The following is a 25,560-nucleotide window of genomic DNA, read 5'->3' on the forward strand; positions in this document are numbered from 1 at the left end:
TTTACACAGTCTCAGGAGCCCAGCTGCACACCACAGCACATCGGGGGCTTTCACGCATCTTTGGCAACCCAAAAAAAAGGACATTGAAATTGAAAATGAAAACAAAAGAGAAATAATAGTTTAAAAAAAAAAACAGTTCTGAAATAGCATTATTTTCACCTCACAGCTGGTGTATCTTTTTTATATATCTCTCTCTGCTTAACTGTTAACCAACCCACTTAATCACTGAATCACAAATCTTCAACAAGTTTCACATTGGCTGTACAAATATAAAGAAAAAACAAAATCAGCTTTTGCCATATTCTCATTATGCTATATTCTCATTGAGGGGACTAATATTGTGGGTAATCTCTCATTGCCTTGCTTGCCATGATGCTTGTCACTCAAGAAGACAACATTGTTACGCATGTCTGGCAAGTAGGTCTACAGGCACTCATGCAAATTCATGGTTGAGAATTTGTTCATGTTGTGCTGCCACCATCATCATTAGGCCTATCAGCAGGGCAGGACTGGTAATCTGGCATACAGGGCCAATGCTGATGCGTTTGTTAGTATTGCCTTATAGACTGGCCCACTGTTTAGTGAGGACCGTGCAAAAATGTCCAAGCCTTCTTTTTAGTTTCAAGTCCAGTCCTGATTATCAGAAGATGTGGCGTGTCTCTTTACCTCCAGTTGTAGTGCCCTGCTACATGTGAGACTATCCTCCCACTCCCCTCCCACTTTTCCTGATTTAGTACAACCATTAGTTTTCAATACAAAAACAAAAATGTATGGCCCACGGAACAATACAGTCCAAAGTGCGATCCCGATTCATCACAGCAAGTTTATCAGTTTACTTTTTTATCAGTTTACTCTTTCACAAACTAAACGGTGCCTGTTTACTGAAAATATATGAGTGTATATTATGAGTTAAATAATACAGAAAAAAAATATATTGCCTGAAGAAGTAAATACTTTTTTTACCCATTAATTGATATATAAATAATGATTTGCATCGCATGAGGAGTCATTTTGCAATGTCATTTTAACGTGAACTGCTTTATAGAAGACAACCAAGGCTTTGAAAGCTCACCACCAGTAAATTCATGATGTACCTAAAACACAGTTTTCATATGCAAACTTCGAAAGAAGCAGCACTACATAATATAATATAACATGAGATAATCAAGCATTCAAAAGTAATGCATTCACGGTGGAGAGGAAGCTATTTACACGATCAGCATACGCCATCTGCTGGTTAAAACTGGTAAAACACTCAAGCACAAAAGGGGGAAAAACAACCACAAAAAAATTGGAATTTCTTTTATCTAATAACAAACAGTCCGGCCTCCGTATTAATGGCCCAGCACTCAAATAATTACAATCATCAACTGATCTGTGGCCATCTGCAAATTGTGCCAATGATGAGAGAGAGAGAGAGAGAGAGAGAGAGAGAGAGAGAGAGAGAGAGAGAGAGAGAGAGAGAGAGAGAGATCACTGTGACAAAAAGGTCATAGTGCATGTTCGTTGTACTGTATCTGTACATCAACTCTTTAGATTTATTTTATTTTTATTTTTAATTTTTAAATCATCAGCACTAAAAGATCGTTAACAGCGTGGCCTGTGTGTAGTCACCACAGATGAGATGGAAGCTCTAGTAAAGAGATGCGTCTGACTGCTGAAGTGGTACATGTCATTCTAAATCTCTCGCTTTTGTTTTTCTTATTTTCTTGCTCTTTTTTTCTCTTTTGTTTCACAAGGTGCATCTACGGTTGTGCCAAAACAAACTACAGTACCAGGGATGTTTTTTTTTTTTTTGGAGGGAACATTCTCCGCCGTCATCCATGCTTGACAGACAGGCAGGCACTGCCCGTTTAAACAAAAACATTTCCCATCGGCTACCCATTAAGTGGCAGACAGACAGACAGACTGCCAGCCTGACTGTCTGACTGACTGACAGACAGACAGGAAAGCCAAGCAGCAGGGCCGCTGTCTGACAGCATTGACGGGACTGAGACAATATCACCAGAAAGGACCCCCTCGCTCAGTCAATGTGTATAATGTAAGGGAGACCGGGCCCTGGACAAGAGACCCCTTAGTCCCCTCCCTTCCCTGTCAGCTGGCCTGCCAGATGGGCTGCTGTTTGTATTGCTTGACTGGTAAAGCAAGGTAGCTAGCTACACAAAAACAAGACACAGAACAGGCCTTGTTCCCACAAAACTCTGCCAACAGACCTCAAATGCCATGAAGGCCATTTGGGCTCAGAGAGTCCTGCCTGCCACATCATAGACATGCATGGATGTATACATTTTAGGGGTGGGAGTCAATTAAAAATAGTTAATAGTCTTGTGTGTCACAATTCGGAGTACAGAAAAAAAATCAGGTCAATGTAACCACCAAGAATAAAGATTCTAGGACTCTCTTCCAAGACAGCTACCATCAACAGCTTTGGCTGTTCCTGCTCTCACTGCAGCTACTTCTTTAGCATTTCGATGACACTGGTTCAGGTGATTCAGTGGTACACAGACTCTTTTCTAATTGAGCTGAGAGTAAGAAAGAGTCATTTGAGTTTTCCTCACAATTAATTATTCAGAATTCATTGCTTTAAGTCCCACCCCTAATGTGTACATATCTATGTGTCACACGGGTTCGATTCTCCAGGGATAAAAAAAATTAAATAGCTTGAGGTTGGATAGGACTAAGGCAATACTGTACATACAGTATACTGCATGCTCAACCTCAACTCAAAGTCCACATCTTTTACGTTGTAGTGTCCATGGTTACCATGGGGTGACAATCGAAAATTAGTTAGTGCAATAATTGTTAAGTGTTATGTGCTATGTGTTTAGGGCATAAGCGACCGTACACATACACATAGCGTAAAGGGCAAAGAAGGTAGAATCTATACCTACCAGTTATTCGCTAATCATAAATTAACTTTTTAATCCAAACCCACACATTGGGTTGCTAAGAAAAAGGACTTTGCAGTTGGAAGACAAGATGATTTTGTTTTTCACAGTGACATTGCTTAATAACCTGATGGGTTGTTTTCCACCAATCCATTCATTCTAACAAACAGGACGAATGTTTATTTTTTTTATTTTCCTTTAATACACCAAACACTGTTGGTGTGTGGGTTATTTTTTTTTCAATTCACTTACTGTATCGCCGCTATTCTCACAGTGATATTGCCATGGGTAGGGGAGCATTAGGCAGATACTATATGTATTAGGTGCTATGTCATTCCAGGACAGATATAGCAGAAGTGGTTAACAGGACACTGCACGCTGCTGATTGCTGTCCCATTGCAAAGAAGATCTCACACCCGCAGCTCACTGATTCAGTTCTGAGAGCCTCTGAAAGTTACCGCAGGGATATTTGAGGAGAGAGAGAGAGAGAGAGAGAGAGAGAGAGAGAGAGAGAGAGAGAGAGAGAGAGAGAGAGAGAGAGAGAGAGAGAGAGAGAGAGAGAGAGAGAGAGAGAGCTCACACCCCCAGGTCAGACTCTTGTCTGGGTGCCTCTGAAAGTAGCAGAGCAGAGAGGTTTGAGGAAATCAGAGCGGCCACAGGCCTTCCCCAAACTGTATGATCCAGGATTAGTTCACAGAATCCAGGGAATAGTTAAACATCAGAAGCTTACAGTACCATACATGGTTTTGTATGAGTAGTACGTACAGTATATACACTGTAGAGACACTATAGAAGGTCAGCAAGATACTTATTGATTTCTGTATGAACACTATACACAGCGCTGCACTGCAAAACATTGCAGCCAGTCAAATGTAAAAAAGTAAGTTGCCCTCCTGCCTTAAGTTTGTAAGTTACTGTCCGTAACTCAACTTGAGGAAGCCTCAAATTAAGTTCAGTCCCGAATTGAGGGAACTTAAGGCAACAGGGCAATTATGTATTATCCGTTTAACTGGCTGCAATGTTTTACAGCATTGCCTGGGCCCCTACCAAATCAAGAGGGGCCCCATGTACATACTTCCCCTAGGGACCCCCTAAATGGTCAAAACCGCCAGTGTACTTTACGTACCGTACGATAGGAGTAACAGAGGTCTTACTGTAGCGGATGCACTGTCTGAGATTCATTTATATTCTCTTGTGTGGGTGGGTGAGCTTACAGAGGATGTCCCAGGCTCCTGTGCCTTGGGAGTGCACTCACTGCATAACGTCTACTGGGGGCCGAACTTGTATCAAGATGTGTTTGCGAGTGCGCACTTGTGTATGTCTGTAAAGATACAGTATCTCTCCGCTAACCACACACACACACAAACACACACGCACGCACACGCACACGCACACACGCACACACGCACACACACACACACAATTGTGAATGTCTGTAAGGAGTGTCTCACTATTACACACACACGCATTCATGCACGCACGCACGCACGCACGCACGCACGCACGCACGCTCACCAAAACAGTCACACACGCCACACTGCTATGGCCCAGCCTGGTGGGCTTGAATTACTGTATAGCAGTCTTTCTGTGAGTGAGTGAGTGAAAGGGCCTATGACACCTCCAGGCCTAGGTATTACAACACTGGACTCCCACCTCACCTCACCTCACCCATCCTCAGGGGATGGGTCGACCGGGCACTTGCCCCACGATGGCACCCCAGAGTGGGCGTTAACATAGCGAAACTCCGCCGCGCCAATGAGCACTATTAACATGTTATTTACCATATCATCATTACCACACTATTGCAATAACAACATGATATTAGCATTTTTTAAATCAGCAGTTATAAGCGTTTTTTTCCCCCACACATTTTTGCATTGCGATGGGGGGGGGCAGGGTGCCAGTCATTGTTGGATCGCTACTGCCCCAATCCCCAATCACCCCCACACCACTGCCCACACTGCAACACTGCAACTCTCATCAAATCCACAGTTCTCCCTAAGCTCTCCTCCTCGTATACGAAGTTACGTCATGTCCTCCTCGGTAACCTCACCCCACGCTCGCTGTCTTCCTTATTCTGTCTCCCCTCCCTACAAATCCACTCCCACCCCCCCAACTTCTCCAGTCTTCACTGGGCGATGGCGGCAATGTTGTGAGACCGGCCGAATGACTTCCAACGTCTGGAGGACTGTCCTGCTTGGTAATCTCACCTCATGCTGTCCTCCTCATTCTGCCTCCAGCCCTCCTCCTCATCACATGCTGATATATTTTTTCTACAATGTACTCCCTACCAACCATCTCCCCCACCAGGGTTGCCAGATGAGGCTGATTTCCAGCTCAAAAAATGCTCAAAACCCGCCTAGAAGCACAAAATCCCGCCCAATTCTATTGATGTCTGTGGCAAAAATTGGGCGGGTTTTTCTGCTAAATGCCATCTTTACTCGCACACGGCCATCCTAAGCAGTCCAATTGGGCGGGAAACAGCCCAATCTGGCAACACTGTCCCCCACCCCCACCCCATATCCCCAACATCACCAGTCTTCACTGGGCGATGGCGGGGATGCTGCGAGACCGCCGCATGACCAGGCGCACCTCCACGTCAGGCAGGCTGTCCTGCTTGGTCTGGGCGCAGCCCTCGTCGTTGACCGTCATGTGCAGGTCGAAGCGCAGGGAGACCGACTTCTTGCGCAGCTTGGGGTTGCCCTGGAAGAAGGAGCCCTCCCACTGTCTGATGACCTTGTCTATCTTCTCAGTGCTGAATGGAGAGAGAGAGAGAGAGAGAGAGAGAGAGAGAGAGAGAGAGAGAGAGAGAGAGAGAGAGAGAGCGAGAGAGAGAGAGAGAGAGAGATTTAAAATATCTTCATTTAACACAGTTTACCCATCATACATTATCACAATGCATCAACTGTACAACTTCAAAACCAACCACGTCCACGAAATACTTACATTAGAAGAAATATTGTTTCAGAAAACAAAATAAACAAAAGGCCTGTTGTGTTTAACCAGGCATACTTCACTGCAACACTGAGTCAATGACAGTCAAAATACCTCATGTGATAATTTGGCTTTTGCATGTTGGTTCTGCTCTGAGCTGTGCCCAGAACTGTGTGTTTTCTCGAAAGCGAAGTTGTTAGCTAGTCAGCAACTTAGGTAGTTGCCAATGGGAAATTGCTTTGCAAACAACAAAGTAGCTAATGAAGTTAGCAACTATGGTTTCGAGAAATGCACCCTAGAACTGGGTGGCACTGCAACTCTCTTATGAAGTCATTGGTGTGTGACCAAGACTGATCAAGTGATATTATTTCTATTGCTCACAAGAGTCAAAACAAGCTCCGTGTTCCAAAGCGTTTCCATCTTTCACCAACCCCATACAGTGCTGTGTTCGAAACCACCCATTAAGCAAACAAAATGAAAAGAAAAAGAGACACACACTCATCCATTTCACGGTCTAACACTTTCTGAAAGCAATTCATGGAGCTGGGAAAACAGATTATGAAAGTTTTATTTTGCAGTCTTTCATTTCATTTCACTGGTACTGTACTTCCTACTCCTTGTCAATACTTGACAACTACGTAGGTTTAAATCGGCGGCTCCCAACTTTTTTTTCTGCTGGGACGCGAGAGGGAGAGAGAGACGGGGGAGCATCCGGAAATGACCTCGGGATAAAGAGAAATGTAATTGCAATGCCCTTGTATGACCTGGGGATATGAAGAAACTGACAATAAAGTCAACATGACGAAGAGCACATGTGAAGAGTTCAGATGCAAAACTCCCTAACTCCATTTCTGAAGACCTGCACTTCTATATATTGAGAACCCAGTTGTTGGTTTGGTTTACATTCATGTACTTGATAATACATATAAATAGTTATATTACATAGATCAAATAAAAAAAAGTATCCAATTTTGATAGCTTTGTATTAAATATTAATGAATTAAGATTATTTTCTGAAAAGGCACCTAGGGGGTTTTGCATCTGAACCCTTCATGTATTAATCATGTAAGTGAATACTAATACTGCAATTTTCTGGAATGGTTGTATTATATCAAGGCTGTATGCAAATACCAGTGTACCCCCCAGGGCTTGACACTGGCACCTGCCAACCGGCCAAATGCTGGTAAAACTTGGCTGTGGCTGGTAACAATTTCAGTGTCACTAGCCAATTTGGCAGGTACTGTAGCTTATTCTATGGTATGGCATATCAGAATACTGTATATTCTGCACGTTGCCATTTGTGTATCAATTGTCCGTATTTAAGTTCAAGAAAACGCTCAGTTACTCAGTTTCTATTTGCTTGTTTTATTTCAATGTAGAAACTCATGCACTCATCTTCTTGCTTTAAGCACCTCATCTTCTGAGGTTAGATGTACAGCGTGATGATTAAAAAAATCTAATTTTTGGCTAGTAGAATAGCTGGGTGGCTAGTGACTCTGGGAAACCACTAGCCATGGTGGCTGGCAAGCGAAAAAAAGTTAGTGTCAAGCCCTGGTACCCCCCCATAGTACCTCTGCATCCCCCTAGGGGTCACGACCCCCAGTTTGGGAACCACTGGCTGTATACTAGTCTAGACCAGTGTTTCTCAACTGGTGGGTCGGGACCCAAAAGTGGGTCGCGGAGGGTTCCTGGGTGGGTCGCGGAGCTGTGATGCAATGCACTAAAAATGACTATGATTTTGAAGACAGAGTGAAACATGGTTTATAGGCCTTTTCCTCTCCACTACTTCATAAGACACATTGTATGTCAGCATACGATGCAAATATAATGCATATGAAATGCATGATAATATTTTTTTATTATTATTATTGGAAGAATCTGACGGTGCGACACGCAGTTTGGGTCACAATGTATTGACCACGTCAAATTGTGGGTCACAATAGAAGTTGGGAAACACTGGTCTAAACCATTTGAACGCCAATGAACTTGCACCTGCACAGACAGGAGGATGGTGACAGCCAAATGGAAATCTGTTGGTATTGGCCCAGTGAAGAATCATCTTGTGTTTGTTTTAGCACCTTTCATGCACAGACATACTGTACAGTACACATAATGTTGATTGCACACTCACACACACACTTACGCACACTCACACACACGCACACACTCACACACACGCACACACGTACGCACACGCACACACACACACACACACACACACACACACACACACACACACACACACACACACACACACACACACACACACACACACACACACACACACACACACACACACACACACACACACACACACACACACACACACACACACACACACAGGGCGACCAGGGTCGCTGACAGCTTTGGCTGGGCCCAAGACAAAGTTATCTTAAAGGGCCCCCCACCCAATACTTACAATGTGATTAGAACCCAATTCTGGCCCAACTCTCTCCCTGGGCCCGGGACAACTGACCCCTTTGACCCTCCCCCTGCCGGCTTCCCACACACACACACACACACACACACACACACACACACACACACACACACACACACACACACACACACACACACACACACACACACACACACACACACACACACACACACATACACGCACACACACACAAACGCGGCAACCCCACCCAATGAAAGAAGGATGATAGAAGGGAGGCACACACCCACACAGGCACCTGTCAGGAACAGAATGGAGACTCTTCATCAGACAGAATATTAGAGGGCAGGAGGGGGGAAAATTACCAGCTCCACACCAGCTGCAAATTTTTGCCAATTTTTTCTCTCCTTCCCAACTACTAATACAGTAGTTCACCGGAACTCCAGAAAAACAGAAAGCAAAGAAAAACAACAACAAAAACAACAACAACAACAACAACAAAACTGACAGACAGTTTCAATTGGTGCGTTACATCAGCAAGTACAACGTTCAAACATCAAGAAACTTGACAGAGTGACAGACAGAGAGATCGAGAAAGTGATAGAAAGGAGGCCAAAACGAAGGAGAACAAACAAAGAAAGGAGAAAGGGAGAAAAAGAGTATACAGTGATACAACATTATAAGGTATGTTTTAAACATACTGCATCATATGCGGTATCAGTATGTTTCACTGCAGTAAAGCTTTCTTCAGTTTAGGCTACAGGGGAGACAGAGAGAGACAGAGATACAGAGAGAGAGAGAGAGAGAGAGAGAGAGAGAGAGAGAGAGAGAGAGAGAGAGGGGGGGGGGGCAGTGTGTGTGCGTGTGTGTGTGTGTGTGTGTGTGTGTGTGTGTGTGTGTGTGTGTGTGTGTGTGTGTGTGTGTGTGTGTGTGTGTGTGTGTGTGTGTGTGTGTGTGTGTGTGTGTGTGTAAGACCATAGTGGGAAAAGATTTGCCAGTACTCCAAATCTTTCTTCCATACAACCCGCTTATCAGGAAATAAAAACACAAAAATCCCCCACCTTCGTCATCTGACTGACTAAGCTCAACAGGCTATGTGCGGCTGTCAATCAATCCACTGTAGCCTTTCATAACCCCACCTAGCCTTCCCCAGAACCCGCACGACCAGGCGCTACAACAGGGCTATTCAATTGGAGGCCCGAGGGCCACATGCGGCCCAGATGCAGTCCACATGCGGCCCAGACATGGCCCCCAACTGAAGCAGCATACATTTCAGCTTTGTTACTGCAGTACAACACATTATTGCTTGTGAATCTTCTGCTTGTCTTACACATTCACATTCAATGTTAAGTTTTAGGTTAGAGACAAATGTTTAAAATTTGTTTGTGGACTACTGATTTTAAGTGTCATTTCAGTGGTCGTGATGTCTGAAAATGTGTGGCCCGACTGCAGTTCTTGGTTTCGAAATGTGGCCCAGATGAAATTCTAATTGAATAGCCCTGCTCTACAACATCAAACGCTACATCAGGGGTGGGGAGATGGCTCAGGGGGGCATATATGGCCTGTGAAGCCATGCTATCCAGCCCCAAATATAATTTGAATGTCATGCAGTTTCACCCGAAATACAACATGTTTTGTAAAGCAATCTTAAGAAGGCAAGGCAAGGCAAGGCAAATTTATTTGTATGCGCATTTCTTACACAGGTGCAACTCAATGTGCTTCACAAGATTAACAAATGCGAAAAAGAAAGGAAACACGGAAGAAAGGAAAGAAAGGTATTAAATTAGAGTCAAAGAACATTTAAAACATTAAGATAAAACATAAGGTAAAATGATAATAATAATAAAATAATAATAATTATTAATAAGAACTGCATTTGCAATGCAATTCTATTTCCAGGGGACCCAGTGAAGGTGTGGTGTGTTCTGAAGGTGGCCACCTTCAATATACTAGGCCCAAAGTGCAGGGGGGAAATTATAGTTTGTGTTCCTATCATGGCCCTTGGGGAACTTCATAAAATTTGAAGTGGCCCCTGGAATGAAAAAGGTTCCCCGCCCCACTACAACAACCAAACGCTACACGCCACAAAAGGGCAAGTCACAGGCAATCACCAGTAAGAGTGCATGTCATGCTAAGCAACAATTGCTTGAGTCATTGTTACCAATCCCAATACCAATTATCCTTTTTTTCTCTGAAAGAGAGAGAACATGGGGCGCCTACCTCGTAAAAAGCCATTTGACACGTCTGTGAAGACATTTAAAATGGGCAGGGCTGACGCCAGACACATAGACGCATGCAGTCGCAAAAGGTGAGGTGTTTTCCCGCCTAATTGTACAAGCAAACTAAAAATGGTACGTGACTTGTCGTGGGACTTGTGCTTCAGACAAGTTGGTGGCTAACACCACCTTATTCCTTATCACCTACTCAAAGGTGCATCGTGTAAGATTGTGGCCAGAGTAGGTATTGCAACTGCTCATTGAAACTGTCCTGCCTATTGCCAAATTTGATCATTTCATGAATATTAATAAATAATAAACCAATATTTACTAGTATGACCAAAGGACGGTATGTTTTGCAGCTAAAAATGCCTATTTGGAAATTAAAAATGGCGGACCATGGAGAAGGTTCCTCTTTTCATGTAGGCCTATGTAAAATGCTATTTTCCCAGTCAACGATGTGCACGCATTCAGTGAGAACGTGATTCTGAATGGGTATAGCCTACTTACTTAATATGGCCCAATGAAAGGGGCAGGACTTCTCTAGATGCCTACATACACAGAATGGGCAGAGAGAAGCTAAAATGTGGCTCATCCTTACATACTAAAAATGTAATACAGTAGATGTCTGATCAGGCCTGCTTCTACGGTTTTGGAGACCCTAACCATAACTGGTCAGGAAGCCCCCATCATAATTAAATAATATTAATATTAATATTATTATTATTATTATTATTATTATTATTATTAATAATAATAATAATAATAATAATAATAATAATAATAATAATAATAATAATAATAATAATAATAATAATAACAATAAGCTTTTCAGTCAATTTAGGAGGCCCCAATTTGGGGGGCAAAGAGCCCTAAGCACTCTGCTTATGCTGACAGCCCTGCTGTTCCTGATGATGAGTGAGAACACTGGGTTCCACATGAAAAGGCCATTCGTTTAGGTAGGGCAAGCCTGACGCCAGACATATACGCAATTTGAAAACGGTGAGGTGTTCCCCTCCGCTGACTAGCATGCCAAAACCTGTTAGCACTGCTCAATGGTGTGTGCACACACACACACACACACACACACACACAGACACACGAACACACACACAAGACGCACACCGCACCTTCTACCTGCACTAAACACATACACACACATACACACACACACACACACACACACACACACACACACACCACACACACACACACACACACACACACACACACACACACACACACACACACACACACACACACACACACACACACACACACACACACACACTGCTGCTGGTGTACTTGACAGACCTTTTTTAATATTTATTTTCTTCAAAATGCTACTATTACCATGTCAGAACGCTATAAAGGACTTTTTTTAGGAAAAGAACAAAAGCACAACAGATACCTCTTAATGTATGTCCTCTACAAGTCTTCTGTTGTCCAGTCTTGCACTTTAAATGTCTGTATGAGCACTGTCTATGTCCATACTGTCTTAAGTCCATGTATAAGTACTGTCTATGTCTATACTGTCTATGTCCTTACCTAGATTAGTCTATGTCTAATGGGAAAGCAAGACATGTAATTTCAAATTCTTTGTATGACCAGTGCATGTAAAGAAATTGACAATAAAACCTACTTGACTTGACTTGACTTGACTAATCACGGGGCCTGTGTCTCAGACAGGTCTGCGTCGAAATGCAGGGCTGGAACCGTAATCTGGCATACGGGGCATTTTTCTCTGGTGGGTCGACTGTTGTTTTCTTATGCGCTTGTTTTTTTTCTGAGGGACTGGCCCACAGATTAGAGGGGATGCCAAATTGGTCCCTCTTCGAAAAAGAAAGTGGACTGAATCAATCAGGAAATGGTTTGTAGCAAGGAGACTTAAGATAGGAGGGTGTACTGATGTCATCGGAGCGTAGTACAGAATGTTCGTGATGGGAGTACAATTCTTCTTCTATGGTCAGTATTGGAAGAAATGCCACTACTGCCAGTGTCGGATCATAGGACAATGTAAATGTTTGTCAGTCGTCCTTAATTATCTCCCGCAATTGCTGCTGACCTACAGCTGCAGTTAATTTGGCCACAAACTGAACGCTGACAACCGGATATCATCTTTTGACCGATTTTGCGGAGTACAAATTTTATCCATCATGCCGTTGCACCCACTGACCCACTGATACTTCTTATCCAATCTACGATCTTTGGTTTGTAGGGATGGGCGATATGGAAAAAAAACCTATATCACGATAACTATATCACGATATACCAAAATTGCATTTGTTTTCAGTTAATCTCTTAATTGTCTCTTTATTGTGTTGTCACAAAGCCAAGTTTCTTTAAAGTGAACCTTTTTTATTCTTATTTTTACAGTTACATGAACTTAGAGCTTGTATAGTGACAACATGACATGTAATTAAATATTAAATTGTATAAAATTGATCAAATTTGTTAGATAGAGGAGAAAGGGCACGATAGAAAATTTTCTATTACGATAACAATATATATCGTCATATTGCCCAGCTCTAGTTTGTAGTATGTGTGAGGGGCAAGTATTAAGCCAAAAATGCCCAGGTGTTTTTTGGGTCCCTGTCCAGTCCTGTTGAAATGTACAACCCTGTTGACATCGGTTTTTCACCGCGCTGTGTCAGCAGAGGGAGGGCGTGGGGCAGTGGGAAACCTACAGTCACCTCAGGCGTTATGGGGTGCCGCTGGTAAAGCCACTCATGCTGAAAAATGCAGCAACACACTGCCATGTTTAGCTTTTACACAGTGTTTAAAAACTGTTGTGAAATGCTGTGAGTCTGTCACTCACTTTTTTGCACATTAGCAACAATATTTGTCAACTTTTGTTTTTGTTGCACTCAGGGGTGGAGCTATAGGGCAGGGGTGGGGAATCTACGTCTCGAGGGCCGTTTGCAACCCTTGAGGCCATATTATCCGGGCCTCGATAGAAGCTTAATGTTCTGCAGCTTCACATGAAATATGACATAGTTTAAAGAATCTTAGAAAATATATTTGCAATACAATTAAGTTAGATTCAGGGGACCCAGAGAAAGTGGGGTCTGTTTAAAAGGTGGCTGCCTTCAATATAGGCCAAAAGTGCAGGGGGAAATCTTGGCTTGTGTTCATAGTACGGCCCTCGGAGGACGTTTATGGCCCTCGGATGAATTTGAGGTAGCACCTCCAATGAAAAAGGTTCCCCACCCCTGCTATGGGGGGGTTGTATGTTACCTACAGCATAAAGGATACTATCCCCAGACCATCAATTCATGAACAGACCAACGGGGAGATCTCAGTGAACTAGACCACACTGACTTGCCCCCAACCCACCACCCCCAACACGCACACATGCACGCATGCATGCACACACGCACTATAATCCCTAATGCATTAATAGACTACTGTATGAAACCCCACCACACAAACATTGTAATCCTCTTCCATAAAGGACTTCGTGTACAGTAAAAGGTAACATATTAAGTCTTCGGTAAACCTCCCATAAAGGGTACTACGGTCATTGGTGAGTGTGCCTTTGACTCGGACTCGGACTCGAACAAGTTATGAATGGGACGATCAGGGGCCAAATGGAGGCCCTCCTTCTAGCTCCCAAGCCACCCTCATAATACCCTGCGATGTCATCAAAACGTAGCCACAATGTACAAAAACACGACATGTGAGGTATCCAAATTGCACAGAGATCGGCTATTGTTCAATGAAGGTTTTTCTGGGCCCATACATGTATTTTTTCCCGGCAAACTTCCTATTGTTTGCCCTCTACCACCTACTCCCTCACACAAAAGACCACCTGTCCAATGTTTAAATTCAGCTACAGTAAACACTAAAACATTGCAAGCCAGTTAAATGTAAAAAGCTGCCCTGTTGCCTGTCTGTAAGTTAATTCAACTCAAGGCTTAACTCAACTCGAAGCTTTCTTAAGTTGAGATAACTTACAAACTTAATGCAGCAGGGCAACTTACTTTGAGGTCAACTCTATGTTCCCACATCCCATTGGCCCAACAGCCCAATGTTCCCACAGCTTATTCCTGCTACTACATGTTCCCAAATTTTTAGGAAATTATTCAAAAATAGGCTATATGTTCTACAACTCCATGTTTGCACATTTCCGAGTAAACTAAGAGAACATGCCTTTGGAACACATGAACTAGATTTGCATACATTCTTAGAACTATGGGAACATGGAGCAGCAGGAATATGCTGTGGGACCAATGGGCTGTGGAACCAATTGGCCTAAAAATTAATGTTAGGTAAAAGTCTTAGTGATGTGGGACCAATGGGCTGTGTTGCCAGGTTGGGCGTGTGCCTGCCCAATTGGGCTACTTTGGATGAGCGCCTGCGGGTAAAAATCGGGAAAAAAATTCCATTTGGCGTTTTTTTCAGCCGTTCTGGCCTGGGCCCATAGAAGTCAGTGTAATTTGTTGAATTTGGGCGGAATTTAGCACATTTTGGCGGTTTTTGAGAACCTTTTGGGCGGCATTTGGGCAAACACATCTGGCAACACTGCCAATGGGCTGTGGGAACATGCCTGTAGACACGCTCCCCTTACTTTTTTACGTTTGTAACTGGCTGCAATGTTTTACAGTATAAGACACTCCACATAGTGGCACTATAGAGTTGTTGTGTGTTGGGCCATCTAGAGATGTTTTGAAACAACGCGCATAAAGAACACCTAAATACATAGGTAACCCCAGGTGTGTGTGTGCGTGTGTCTAGTGCCTGTGTGTGTGTGTGTGTGTGTGTGTGTGTGTGTGTGTGTGTGTGTGTGTGTGTGTGTGTGTGTGTGTGTGTGTGTGTGTGTGTGTGTGTGCGTGCGTGTGTGTGAGAGAGTGTGTGTGTGTGCGTGTGTTGTTCTAAGCTACCTCCAGACTCTCCCGGCAATGATAACAGATAATTACTGTGATCTTGTTGGGGTATTGCCAAGGACCACTCCCAGTGTACAGAAGGCTTACGATTAGGACATGGGTGGAACTCCCAGGAAGCAGTTAACCCGTACACTGTATATGCAGAGGTGGAAAGAGTGCAGAAAATTATACTGAAGTATTAGTAGCACTCAGAGAGCGCAAACCTCCGCCAAGCCCATGGGGTCACTGGTGCCATAAAGGTAGAGAATGTGCGCGCACATCAGTGGTACAGGTGCTGGACAAAATAGAGTAACTGAAATAAATGATAGAAGTCCCGCAACACTGTTAATGCTCCCAGTGATTTATTTGCACAGCGCTTCGGACCTTCGTCCTTTTTCAAGTGCAAAATGACGAAGGTCCGAAACGTCGTGCAAATAAATCACTGGGAGCATTAACAGTGTTGCGGACTTCTATCATTTATTTCAGTCACTGGTGCCATAACATCTACATGCTGTGGAATCCTATGCCTATAATACATCTTGGGGGAACAAAATCCCGGATCACCACCACTTGTTCCTTTTGTCATTTTCAACAGCTCCACAAAATTTCATCAAAATCTGTTCAGAACTTTTTGAGTTATCCTACTGACAGACAAACAAACCAACACAACCGAAAACACAACATCCTTGACGGAGGTAAAAAAAAAAGCAGTGGTGTAGTCTACGTAGAACGCAGGTATCCACAGTATACCCACCTGAAAATGTCAGGGATTTCAGTATAGCCACCTAAAATTGATTTATCCATTATTTAGAATAGCGCAAATATATAGTATACTGATCTAAAAAAAAATGCTCAAATATGCAAATATGCAATATACTCACCCAAAAAAGAAGACTACACCACTGGTAAAAAAAAGTTAAAATATAATTTGAGTAAAGTTTGAGTAACTTACTCTACTTTGCCTTGCCCCTCAGCGCTCTCGCTCACTACTTTCCCTTGCAGGATCTCCTGTGTCTTCACAGTGGCGATCTTCACATCCGTATTCCTCTCGGGCTCTGCAGAACAACATGACACGGTCTTAGTGAGTGTGTGTGTGTTTGCGTGTGTGTGTGTGTGTGTGTGTGTGTGTGTGTGTGTGTGTGTGTGTGTGTGTGTGTGTGTGTGTGTGTGTGTGTGTGTGCGCGTGCTGTTATTGTACCTGTCAGTAGGGTTGCACCATTATGGAAAATGATCATCACGATTATTTAGGCCAAAATTTAAATCTCGATTACTAATCATGATTATTTAACAACAAAATTCTGTGCGGCATGTTATTTAAAATCACAAAATGAAGGTGCGCTCGAAAGACGCCCGAAGGCAGGTCACTATATTGTCGTCTTTGCGATCGCGATTAAACGTTGCGTCCACGATTTGTAAGCGTCGTGGCCAAAATTGCGATTTACGATTGAATTTTGATTAACTGTGCAGCCCCCTGTCAGTATGACTGGACTGCTACAGGTATGTTTGTATAGTGTATTTCTGCACGTGTCTCATTGTACCTGTCAGAATGACTAGACTAGACTCCTCTGTCTGTGTGTGTGTGTGTGTGTGTGTGTGTGTGTGTGTGTGTGTGTGTGTGTGTGTGTGTGTGTGTGTGTGTGTGTGTGTGTGTGTGTGTTTGTGTGTGTGTGTGTGTGTAAGCGAGAGAGCGTGTGTGTGTGTGTGTGTACTGTATGTTAACTGATGTGAAGCATTTTGCTATACGCACATTTGTGCTATGTTTACTGCAATGTGCAATAATGTGTGTTAGGTCTTTGTGTATGTCTTGTATCTATGTAAGATGTCAGACAACTTCATTTCTCATTGCACCTCAACCTGTCAGTATGACTAGACTCTTCTGTCTACGCAGTATGTTTCACCTTACCTATACCATACAATGTTCATGTTTGGCAAGTGTGTGCATGAGAGCAAGAGAGCGAGAGCGAGAGAGAGAGAGAAAGACAGAGAGAGAAAGAGAGAGAGAGAGAGAGAGCGAGAGAGCGAGAGAGACAGAGAGAGAAAGAGAGATTGATAGATTTCAGCACGTGTCTCGTTGTACCCGTCAGTATGACTAGACTCTTCTGCCTGCGCAGTATGGCCGGATGCTTCTTGAAGCCGTCGATCTCGGTCATCTCGCTCAGCTCTGTGATTGGCTCCTCTGCGTCCTCGGGGCTGAGCGTCTCCACGCCGTTCTGGTGGATCTCCATGACTGGACCCTTCCAGGGCTTCAGGCCTCCCAGCTGACCATTACGAGTCAAGTACCTGGAGGGAAGGTCACAAACACGTTATTACACTTGCATTACGCAGGAGGGGCAGCCGTGGCCTAGTGGTTAGAGAGTTGGTCTTTCGATCTAGGGGTTGCAGGTTCGAATCCCACCGGACCTCCCTACATCTCCATCCATGGCTGAAGTGCCCTTGAGCAAGGCACCTAACCCCACACTGGTCTAGGGACTGTAATCAATACCCTGAAAAAGAATAACTGTAAGTCGCTTTGAACAAATGAAAGCATCAGCTAAGTGTAATGTAATAATAATAATAATGTAATACTTAGCTGACGCTTTTTTTATCCAAAGCAACTTACAGTTATTGTAGGTACAGGGTATTGGTTACAGGCCCTACAGCTATGTGGGTTTAGGAGCCTTGCTCAAGGGCACTTCACTATGGATGAATGTGCTGGTAAGGGTGGGATTTGAACCTGCAGTCCTCTGATCTAAAGACCAGCGCTCTAACCATTGAGCCATGTTTGCCCTAGTGACTTAGTGGGGCGGTTGTGGGTCAGGTGGTTGAGGGGCCTGTTTGGCAACCAGAGTGTTGCAGGTTCGAGTCTCGCTCTGCCTGACCCAATCAATGTGTCCTTGAGCAAGATACTTAACCCCAAATTGTTCCTGGAAGTTCTCAAACACATTAGTGAGTTAACCTTTAAGAGTGTACCGTCACACCGGTGTGACGGGAATGTTCGGGCAGTGAATGTTCTATTGAATTCTGGGCGTCATTCATTACAGTTTGGAAGTTTGGAATCTTGCATTGTTATAGAACACATTCTTTTTATAGAATGTTCAAAAACCCACCCTGTTAATTAAAAGAAGAGTAGGTAGAGCACTACCAGTATTCCTCAAAGTCAACTGGTCCCCCCTTGCATGGGTGGGGCATGAATGCAATTTCCTCGTGTGCGGTGGAGTGCTGTGTCACATTGACAATGGGAGTTTCCCAGGTGGGCTTTCACTGAAAACTACTTTGTGATTCTTGATGATTTTTACTTCTCTGCAAGTTTCCAAGTAAAACGGGGTCATGTAGTTCGCATATTGCCCTGCCTTGCGCGCATCTCTAACAGGGATGCCCCTTACGTAACCGCTACGCTACACTCACCGACTGATGAATAGAAGATAATGACTCTTTGATCGTGTGAAAGACAAGATGAAGAGTGTGAAAAGGGAAAAAAAGCTGTTAAATGGACAGGAAAAATGCTGTTTGGTTTCTGGTAGGGCGTCCTCAGCTGTTTCGTTTGTTTCGAAATCCCCCCACAGAATGCAGTCTGTACAGCGGCTTGGTCATGGGTAATAAAGCATAATAGCGCTCAGGGGCGGATCTTGGCATTTTGTGGCCTTAGGCGAAACATAAACATGGGGCCCTCAAAAGTCACCATATAGACTAGACATACAATTCTGTGTTTTGGTGCTATTTTAGTGTTCTTCGATTACTTGACATAAGTCTCAAATTAAGACCAAGTCTACTTTTGTGTGTGTTCTACCGCGACTGATGTGACAGCTGGTGCCCCTATGGAGGACAAATTTGTCGGGGCCCCAGGCAATTGCCTAGGTTTGCCAAATGGAAAGTTCGCCTCTGATAGCGCTTTTTGTTAAATACTGTAAGTGCGGAAGAGAGATCATCTTTCGCTCAGCTATTTAGCGAAACACAAAGCAACACAGGCTCTTCCTTGATCCTCAGTCGTACAGACAGCTATCCGTCTCACTTACACGCCACAGACATCTGCTGAAAAGACTCTGTTGTGATGTTTAAACCAACGCCACAATCCAAAGTAACAACTGTTGGGAGTCAAATTTTAAGAACAGTTTATCCCTCTCTAAGCTTACTTGGCACTGGGTGGCTGGGATTCGTTCTGCTAAGTGTATGTGTGTGTGTGTGTGTGTGTGTGTGTGTGTGTGTGTGTGTGTGTGTGTGTGTGTGTGTGTGTGTGTGTGTGTGTGTGTGTGTGTGTGTGTGTGTGTGTGTGTGTGTGTGTGGGCCCCTTCTCTCCCTGGGCCAGGGACAACTGACCACTTCGACCTCCCACCACCCTCCAGCCCACCCATATCATTTTTTTTTGCACACGCGCATGTGTGTGTGTGTGTGTATTTGTGTGTGTGTGTGTGTGTGTGTGTGTGTGTGTGTGTGTGTGTGTGTGTGTGTGTGTGTGTATTTGTGTGTGTGTGTGTGTGTGTGTGTGTGTGTGTGTGTGTGTGTGTGTGTGTGTGTGTGTGTGTGTGTGTGTGTGTAGTGTCTGAGGGGTGTGGTGACTAAATGGTGGTGCCAAAACACAGTGTACCTTTTTATTTCAGAGGAACAAGCAGATATTGTGTGTGTTTGTGTGTGTGTGTGTGTGTGTGTGTGTGTGTGTGTGTGTGTGTGTGTGTGTGTGTGTGTGTGTGTGTGTGCGCGCGCGCGTGTGTGCGTGTGTGTGTGTGCGTGTGTGCTTGTGTGCATGCGTTCATGCGTGACTGCGTGCGTGCCTGCACGCGTGCGTGTGTGCCTGCATGACTGTGTGTCTGAATATTTGTATGTGTATGAAATTGTATTTGCCCAGCTTTGTTGATGCAACAAGGATCTGCCAGGGATACCAACTGTAATTTCACGTTCATTCCTCACAAGGCAACTCACTCTATTTCCAGCTCCTACAAACATACTACAGTGTATGCTTCAAAGTACTACATAGTACTAGAGGTTCACATACTAACGATCAAACAGAAAAAAAGCAAATGGCCCATGACTTAGGATCATAAATCATTCAACTTTTGCCATCTCATTTTTGTCAACATTGAGTGGTTGCTTAGTTGCGTGTGGAGTAATAGGGTATGCTGAACTGCATCATGGCGGCAAAACAAACCAAGCTAATTTTCATCTTGCCTTTGAAGCAGCTATATCATAAAGATGAGAAAGGCAATTAAAAAACTATTTTTTATAATGAAAAGGCATGTACTACTATTTTTCCAACACATGTAGGGGTTATCCAAGGGTTAGATATAATTAATACATGATTTTACACATGTTTTGGGTTAAATTCATGATTGAAATTCATGACTTAAATTTAAAGCAGGTTTTCAATTCACAATTTCAATTCATAATATCGCTGTGTGCACTGTGCCACATGATAACCATGACCAAAGGCACTGACTTTCACTTTCAGAAGTTCATATACTTCTCCTACCATGATAGATGTGACCACCCTAATTTAGATTACGTGCCCCCATCTACTGTATTACAATCAGGGCAGCTGACACCTTTTGCTGGGCCCAGGATAAAGTCATCTGACAGGGCCCCCCATCCAATACAGTATATACAATGTAACGACGACAGTTTTGGGCCCCCTGTCTCCCTGAGCATGGGACAACTGACCCCTTTGTAGCCCCCTGATTTATGGTAAAAGTGTAAACAGATGGTTTCCGTGGTTGCCAGCTGAGTAACACTGAGACACTGGGACAGCATGCCCCTTGCAGTATCCAGGAAGGGACATATAAATCGATAGCATCCAGAAATAGCCTATTACATAATAGTATTCAAAGGGACAGTGCTTAATAGAGTCGCTTACCTGTTTCATTCAGTGAAGGATAAAATGTTTACTATGCAATACGAGTTTTCATAAAAATCCCAAATTATTTCTAGTTGGCAATATAGTTTACATCAGTAGGCTATGCGTATGTATTTGGTTTTCTTGAAATCTTAATATGTTTGGCACGCTAGTGACCTATGGCGGCTTTTTCATCGGCTGCTGAACATTTCCTTTTCACCAGATGGTTTCAGACATTGTTAGAGGTCCAGAAGTCATATGGAGAGGAATATACATTCATTATCTGACATATGACCTGTCACTAAACTACTGTCCACTCAGTGTTGTTTCCTCTACAGTATATCCAGTATATATATACATCATTGTCAAATTTGCAGATGACACAACAGTGGTGGGGCTGATAACCGAGGGGAAGGAGGAGGCCTACAGGGATGAGGTCCTGAAACTTGGAGAGTGGTGTGCATCCAACAACCTGGCCCTGAACATCTCCAAGACGAAGGAGCTCATCCTGGACATCCGGCGGAACAAAGATGCTCCTGCCCAACTGTACATCAATGGTGAACGTGTAGAGCAAGTGAGCTCATTTAAATTCCTAGGTGTACACATCTCCGCTGATCTCTCCTGGTCGAATAACACCTCGGCTCTGGTAAAAAAGGCCCAGCAGCGATTGCACTTCCTCAGAGTACTTAAGAAAGAACAGTTAGACTCAAGCTTGCTGGCGACCTTTTAACGTTTCACCATAGAGAGCCTGCTGACCTACGCAGTGTCAGTGTGGCACTCAAGTTGCACTGAGGCTGACAGGAAGAGACTGCAGAGGGTGACCAAAACAGCGCAAAAAATCATAGGCTGCCCCCTGCCTCCCATACCCACCATCTACAACTCACGCTGCGTAAGTAGAGCCAGGAGTATCATTAAAGATCCCACACATCCTGGCTTCCATCTCTTCACACTGTTGCCCTCTGGTAGACGCTATAAGGCATTACCAGCCAGAACCAATAGGATGAAGAACAGCCTCTTCCCCAAAGCTGTTACAACAATGAACTCACACTTACTGGACAATGTTCATCAATAAAGGACTGTGCACTTTGTAGGGAAGCTAAAATCTCAGTATACTTTGTATAATGACAATAAAGGCGTTCGATTCTATTCTATTCTATTCTATTCTATTTAGGGGTGGGCATAGATTAATTTTTTTAATCTAGATTAATCTCACTGTAATTATGAAATTAATCTAGATTAATCTAGATTAATCTATATCAAAATGGCTCATTCAGAATAGGCACGCTAGCGAAATAATGGCGAAAAAAAACCTTGGGAGTTTCTTAAGACAGATGCCGCATTAGACCAGAGCTCATCTCTTTTTTCCAAAATGCATCTCATCTTCAAAAAATGGTCATGTTGATACTTGGTGATGAAAAAAATCACTGCAATATTTGTAAAGTGTGTCGAATATGTTAGGAAGCATTTACAGTTAAGATACTGAAATTTCAAAATGAACAGCGCTATAAGTTGTATAGGCGAATAGGCCAGCAGATAAATCTATCAAACATTTAGGCTATTTAAACAAAATGACCTCAACAGTTCAGCATTTCTAATGGAGAGAGAGAGAGAGAGAGAGAGAGAGAGAGAGAGAGAGAGAGAGAATCTGCCACTGACTGTTAAAAAGAGCAGCCGCTCCTTTAAGAGAAGGAGGAGCTCTGCGCACAGCAGCCAGAGCAGCAGCCCACGGCAGCTCCAGGCTGGATTTCTAGAACCTACAGCACTGGCCTTCGGGGATTTGGCCTAAACTCGACAGTTGTTCTCAGAGTTAGAATGCCAGAGGAGTAACAACTTGAAATTTGTCATGTTTTCGTTATGAATGTCCCCCACGCACACCGTAGTTTAATCAGGGTATGATGGGTAACCTGGATGTATTATTTAATATGCTGAGAAGTAAAGTAAAAAGCACACGTTCGAGCATACTCCTGTCTCCTGAGCCTTATTACTTTTAAAAAGTTATGTAGGATATAACAAGTGGCGACGAGGATATAACTAATCTACGCGGCAAGTTATGTGACAACCACCGGGTTTTCCATTACGAGGGGAGGACGCTAGATTATGTTGTCAAATTCGTCTTCTGAGGAGGAGATATTCCACGCTCCGGAGCCGAGTGAGCAGCTCACGGAGCCAAGTGCCACTGCCAGTGCTAACGCGAGCAGCACACCTGAAGTAAGGGAAGAACCAACACCAAGGATGGCGGCCGTCATCGGTAATATTGGCCCTTTTGATGATAATGTTGAACAATGGAGCTCATACTCCGAACGTTTTGACTACTTTGTCCAAGCTAACGGCATTGCTAATCAGAAAATAGTGCCCACATTCCTAGCGGTGATGGGACCAAAAACGTTCAACCTATTACGTGACTTGCTTCAACCCACGAAGCCTGGGGAAAAGACATACCCTGAAATAGTAAAAGTTCTGTCAGACCATTTTTCGCCAAAGCCATTATTAATCGCTGAGAGGTTCAGGTTTCATAAACGTGATCAAGAAGAAGGAGAGTCCGTGTCTTTGTTTGTGGCGGCACTGAGAAAATTGGCGGAACATTGCGAGTTCGGTAACGTTCTGAACGACACGTTGAGAGACAGGCTAGTGTGCGGCCTCAAAGATGAAGCAGCACAAAAGAGGTTGCTCACCACCAAGAATTTAACATTGGATAAAGCCATCAGCATTAGTCTCTCTATGGAAATGGCATCAAAAGAAGCTCAGCAGCTACATGCCACCACCAAAGTGCATGCAATGAGCAGCTCAGACAGAGCGAGCGGGCAGGGACCATGTTACCGTTGCGGCAGAATGGGCCACCTAGCAACAGCCTGCCGATGTAAGGATATGGATTGCCGCCATTGCGGAAAACGGGGGCACATCGAACGGGCATGCCAAAGCAAAAGAAATTCTGGCAAAATGACCAAAAATGAGAATAATGAAAAAATGTTCGAAACCAGGCAGGACTACAGGAAAGAAAAGAAAAAAAGGCCAGTTCACACAGTAAAACAAGATGAACGGTCCAGTGAGTCTGATGAGTCGGAGGTGGGCGTACACACTCTGAAAATAAATAAAGTGGATGCAGATGATGAGGGATACTGGGCAAAACCCCTGCTAGAAGGACACCCTGTGAAAATGCAGATTGACACTGGATCCAAAGCGTCCATTATCTCTGAGAAGGTGTATAAGAGCCATCTAAGACACTTGGCTTTAAGGCCCTCAGAACATACCTAGGTGAACTAGTGCCCATGGCTGGTATGATTGATGGCACTGTGCAAAGCGACAACCAAGTGGGGACACTTCCCCTCTATGTGGCTAAAGGAAACTGTCCCTCCATCTTAGGCCGGGTCTGGTTAGAGAACCTGAAACTAAATTGGCAAACCGTGAAAATGCTGTCCCCAAGCTCCAGTGAGCTAACAGCTGTTTTACAGAGGCATCAAGACGTTTTCAAAAGTGAGCTAGGCCTCATGAAAGACATCACTGTCAAGCTTAGTCTCAAATCAGATGCAAGGCCAAAATTTCTCAAAGCAAGATCTGTGCCGTATGCAATACGTTCAAAGGTGGATGCTGAACTGGACGCCCTCATCACCAGTGGCGTACTGGAGCCAGTTGCCATCAGCGAGTGGGCTACGCCTATTGTCCCTGTGGCAAAAAGGAATGGAGACATCCGTATCTGCGGGGATTTCAAGGTGACGCTGAACCCGGGGCTCGCTCCTGAACAGTATCCTCTCCCACACATTGATGATCTCTTTGCTGGACTGAGTCATGGACAGAAGTTTAGCAAAATAGATCTAAATCAGGCCTACTTACAGATGATTGTCGAAGAAGAGTCCCGTGAATTTCTCACTATAACAACACAAAAAGGCCTGTTCAGATACTGTCGGCTTCCCTTCGGCATCACATCAGCCCCTGCCCATTTTCAGCGCGCGATGGACCAGATCCTCCGCGGTCTCCCTGGCGTACAATCCTACCTCAACATCCTTTGTACTGGAGCCACTGATGAGGAACACTTGCGCAACCTCGATGCAGTCCTTCAGCGGCTACAGGACTACGGCCTTAGAGTGCGTAAGGACAAATGCGAATTTTTCAAGCCCTCAGTCGAATATCTGGGGCACGTTATCGATGCTAGGGGATTGCACACTGCCCCATCCAAGAGCCGTGCCATTGCGGACGCACCACCACCCCAAGGTGTGGCTCAGCTACGGTCCTTCCTTGGGTTACTAAACTACTACGGCCGGTTTATACCCAACTTAGCAACCATACTGAAGCCCTTGCACAGCCTTCTCTGTAAAGGAAAACCCTGGCACTGGAGTGACGCATGCCAGAAGGCCTTTCAGCAAGCTAAAGATACATTGTTGAAGTCGGGGGCACTCACGCACTTTGACCCCTCTCTGCCCATACAACTCGCTTGTGACGCTTCTCCCTATGGAGTGGGAGCGGT

At 44.1% G+C, this 25,560-nt stretch overlaps 1 protein-coding gene across 1 annotated transcript in view; it reads right to left on the reverse strand.

Annotated features, from left to right (window-relative positions):
* Positions 1-4,982: 4,982 nt before the first annotated feature.
* Positions 4,983-25,560, reverse strand: part of krt222 (keratin 222) — a 28,844-nt gene continuing 8,266 nt past the window's right edge. The window contains exons 4-6 of the mRNA XM_063208960.1: positions 17,379-17,581; positions 16,254-16,356; positions 4,983-5,643 (exon numbers count right to left, since the gene is read on the reverse strand). Of these exons, the coding sequence (XP_063065030.1) occupies positions 5,430-5,643; positions 16,254-16,356; positions 17,379-17,581 (520 nt within the window). The 3' untranslated portion in view covers positions 4,983-5,429. The remainder of the gene's footprint in view (positions 5,644-16,253; positions 16,357-17,378; positions 17,582-25,560) is intronic.

Source organism: Engraulis encrasicolus, chromosome 1, assembly GCF_034702125.1.
Source record: "Engraulis encrasicolus isolate BLACKSEA-1 chromosome 1, IST_EnEncr_1.0, whole genome shotgun sequence".
In the NCBI taxonomy this organism is placed as follows: domain Eukaryota; kingdom Metazoa; phylum Chordata; class Actinopteri; order Clupeiformes; family Engraulidae; genus Engraulis; species Engraulis encrasicolus.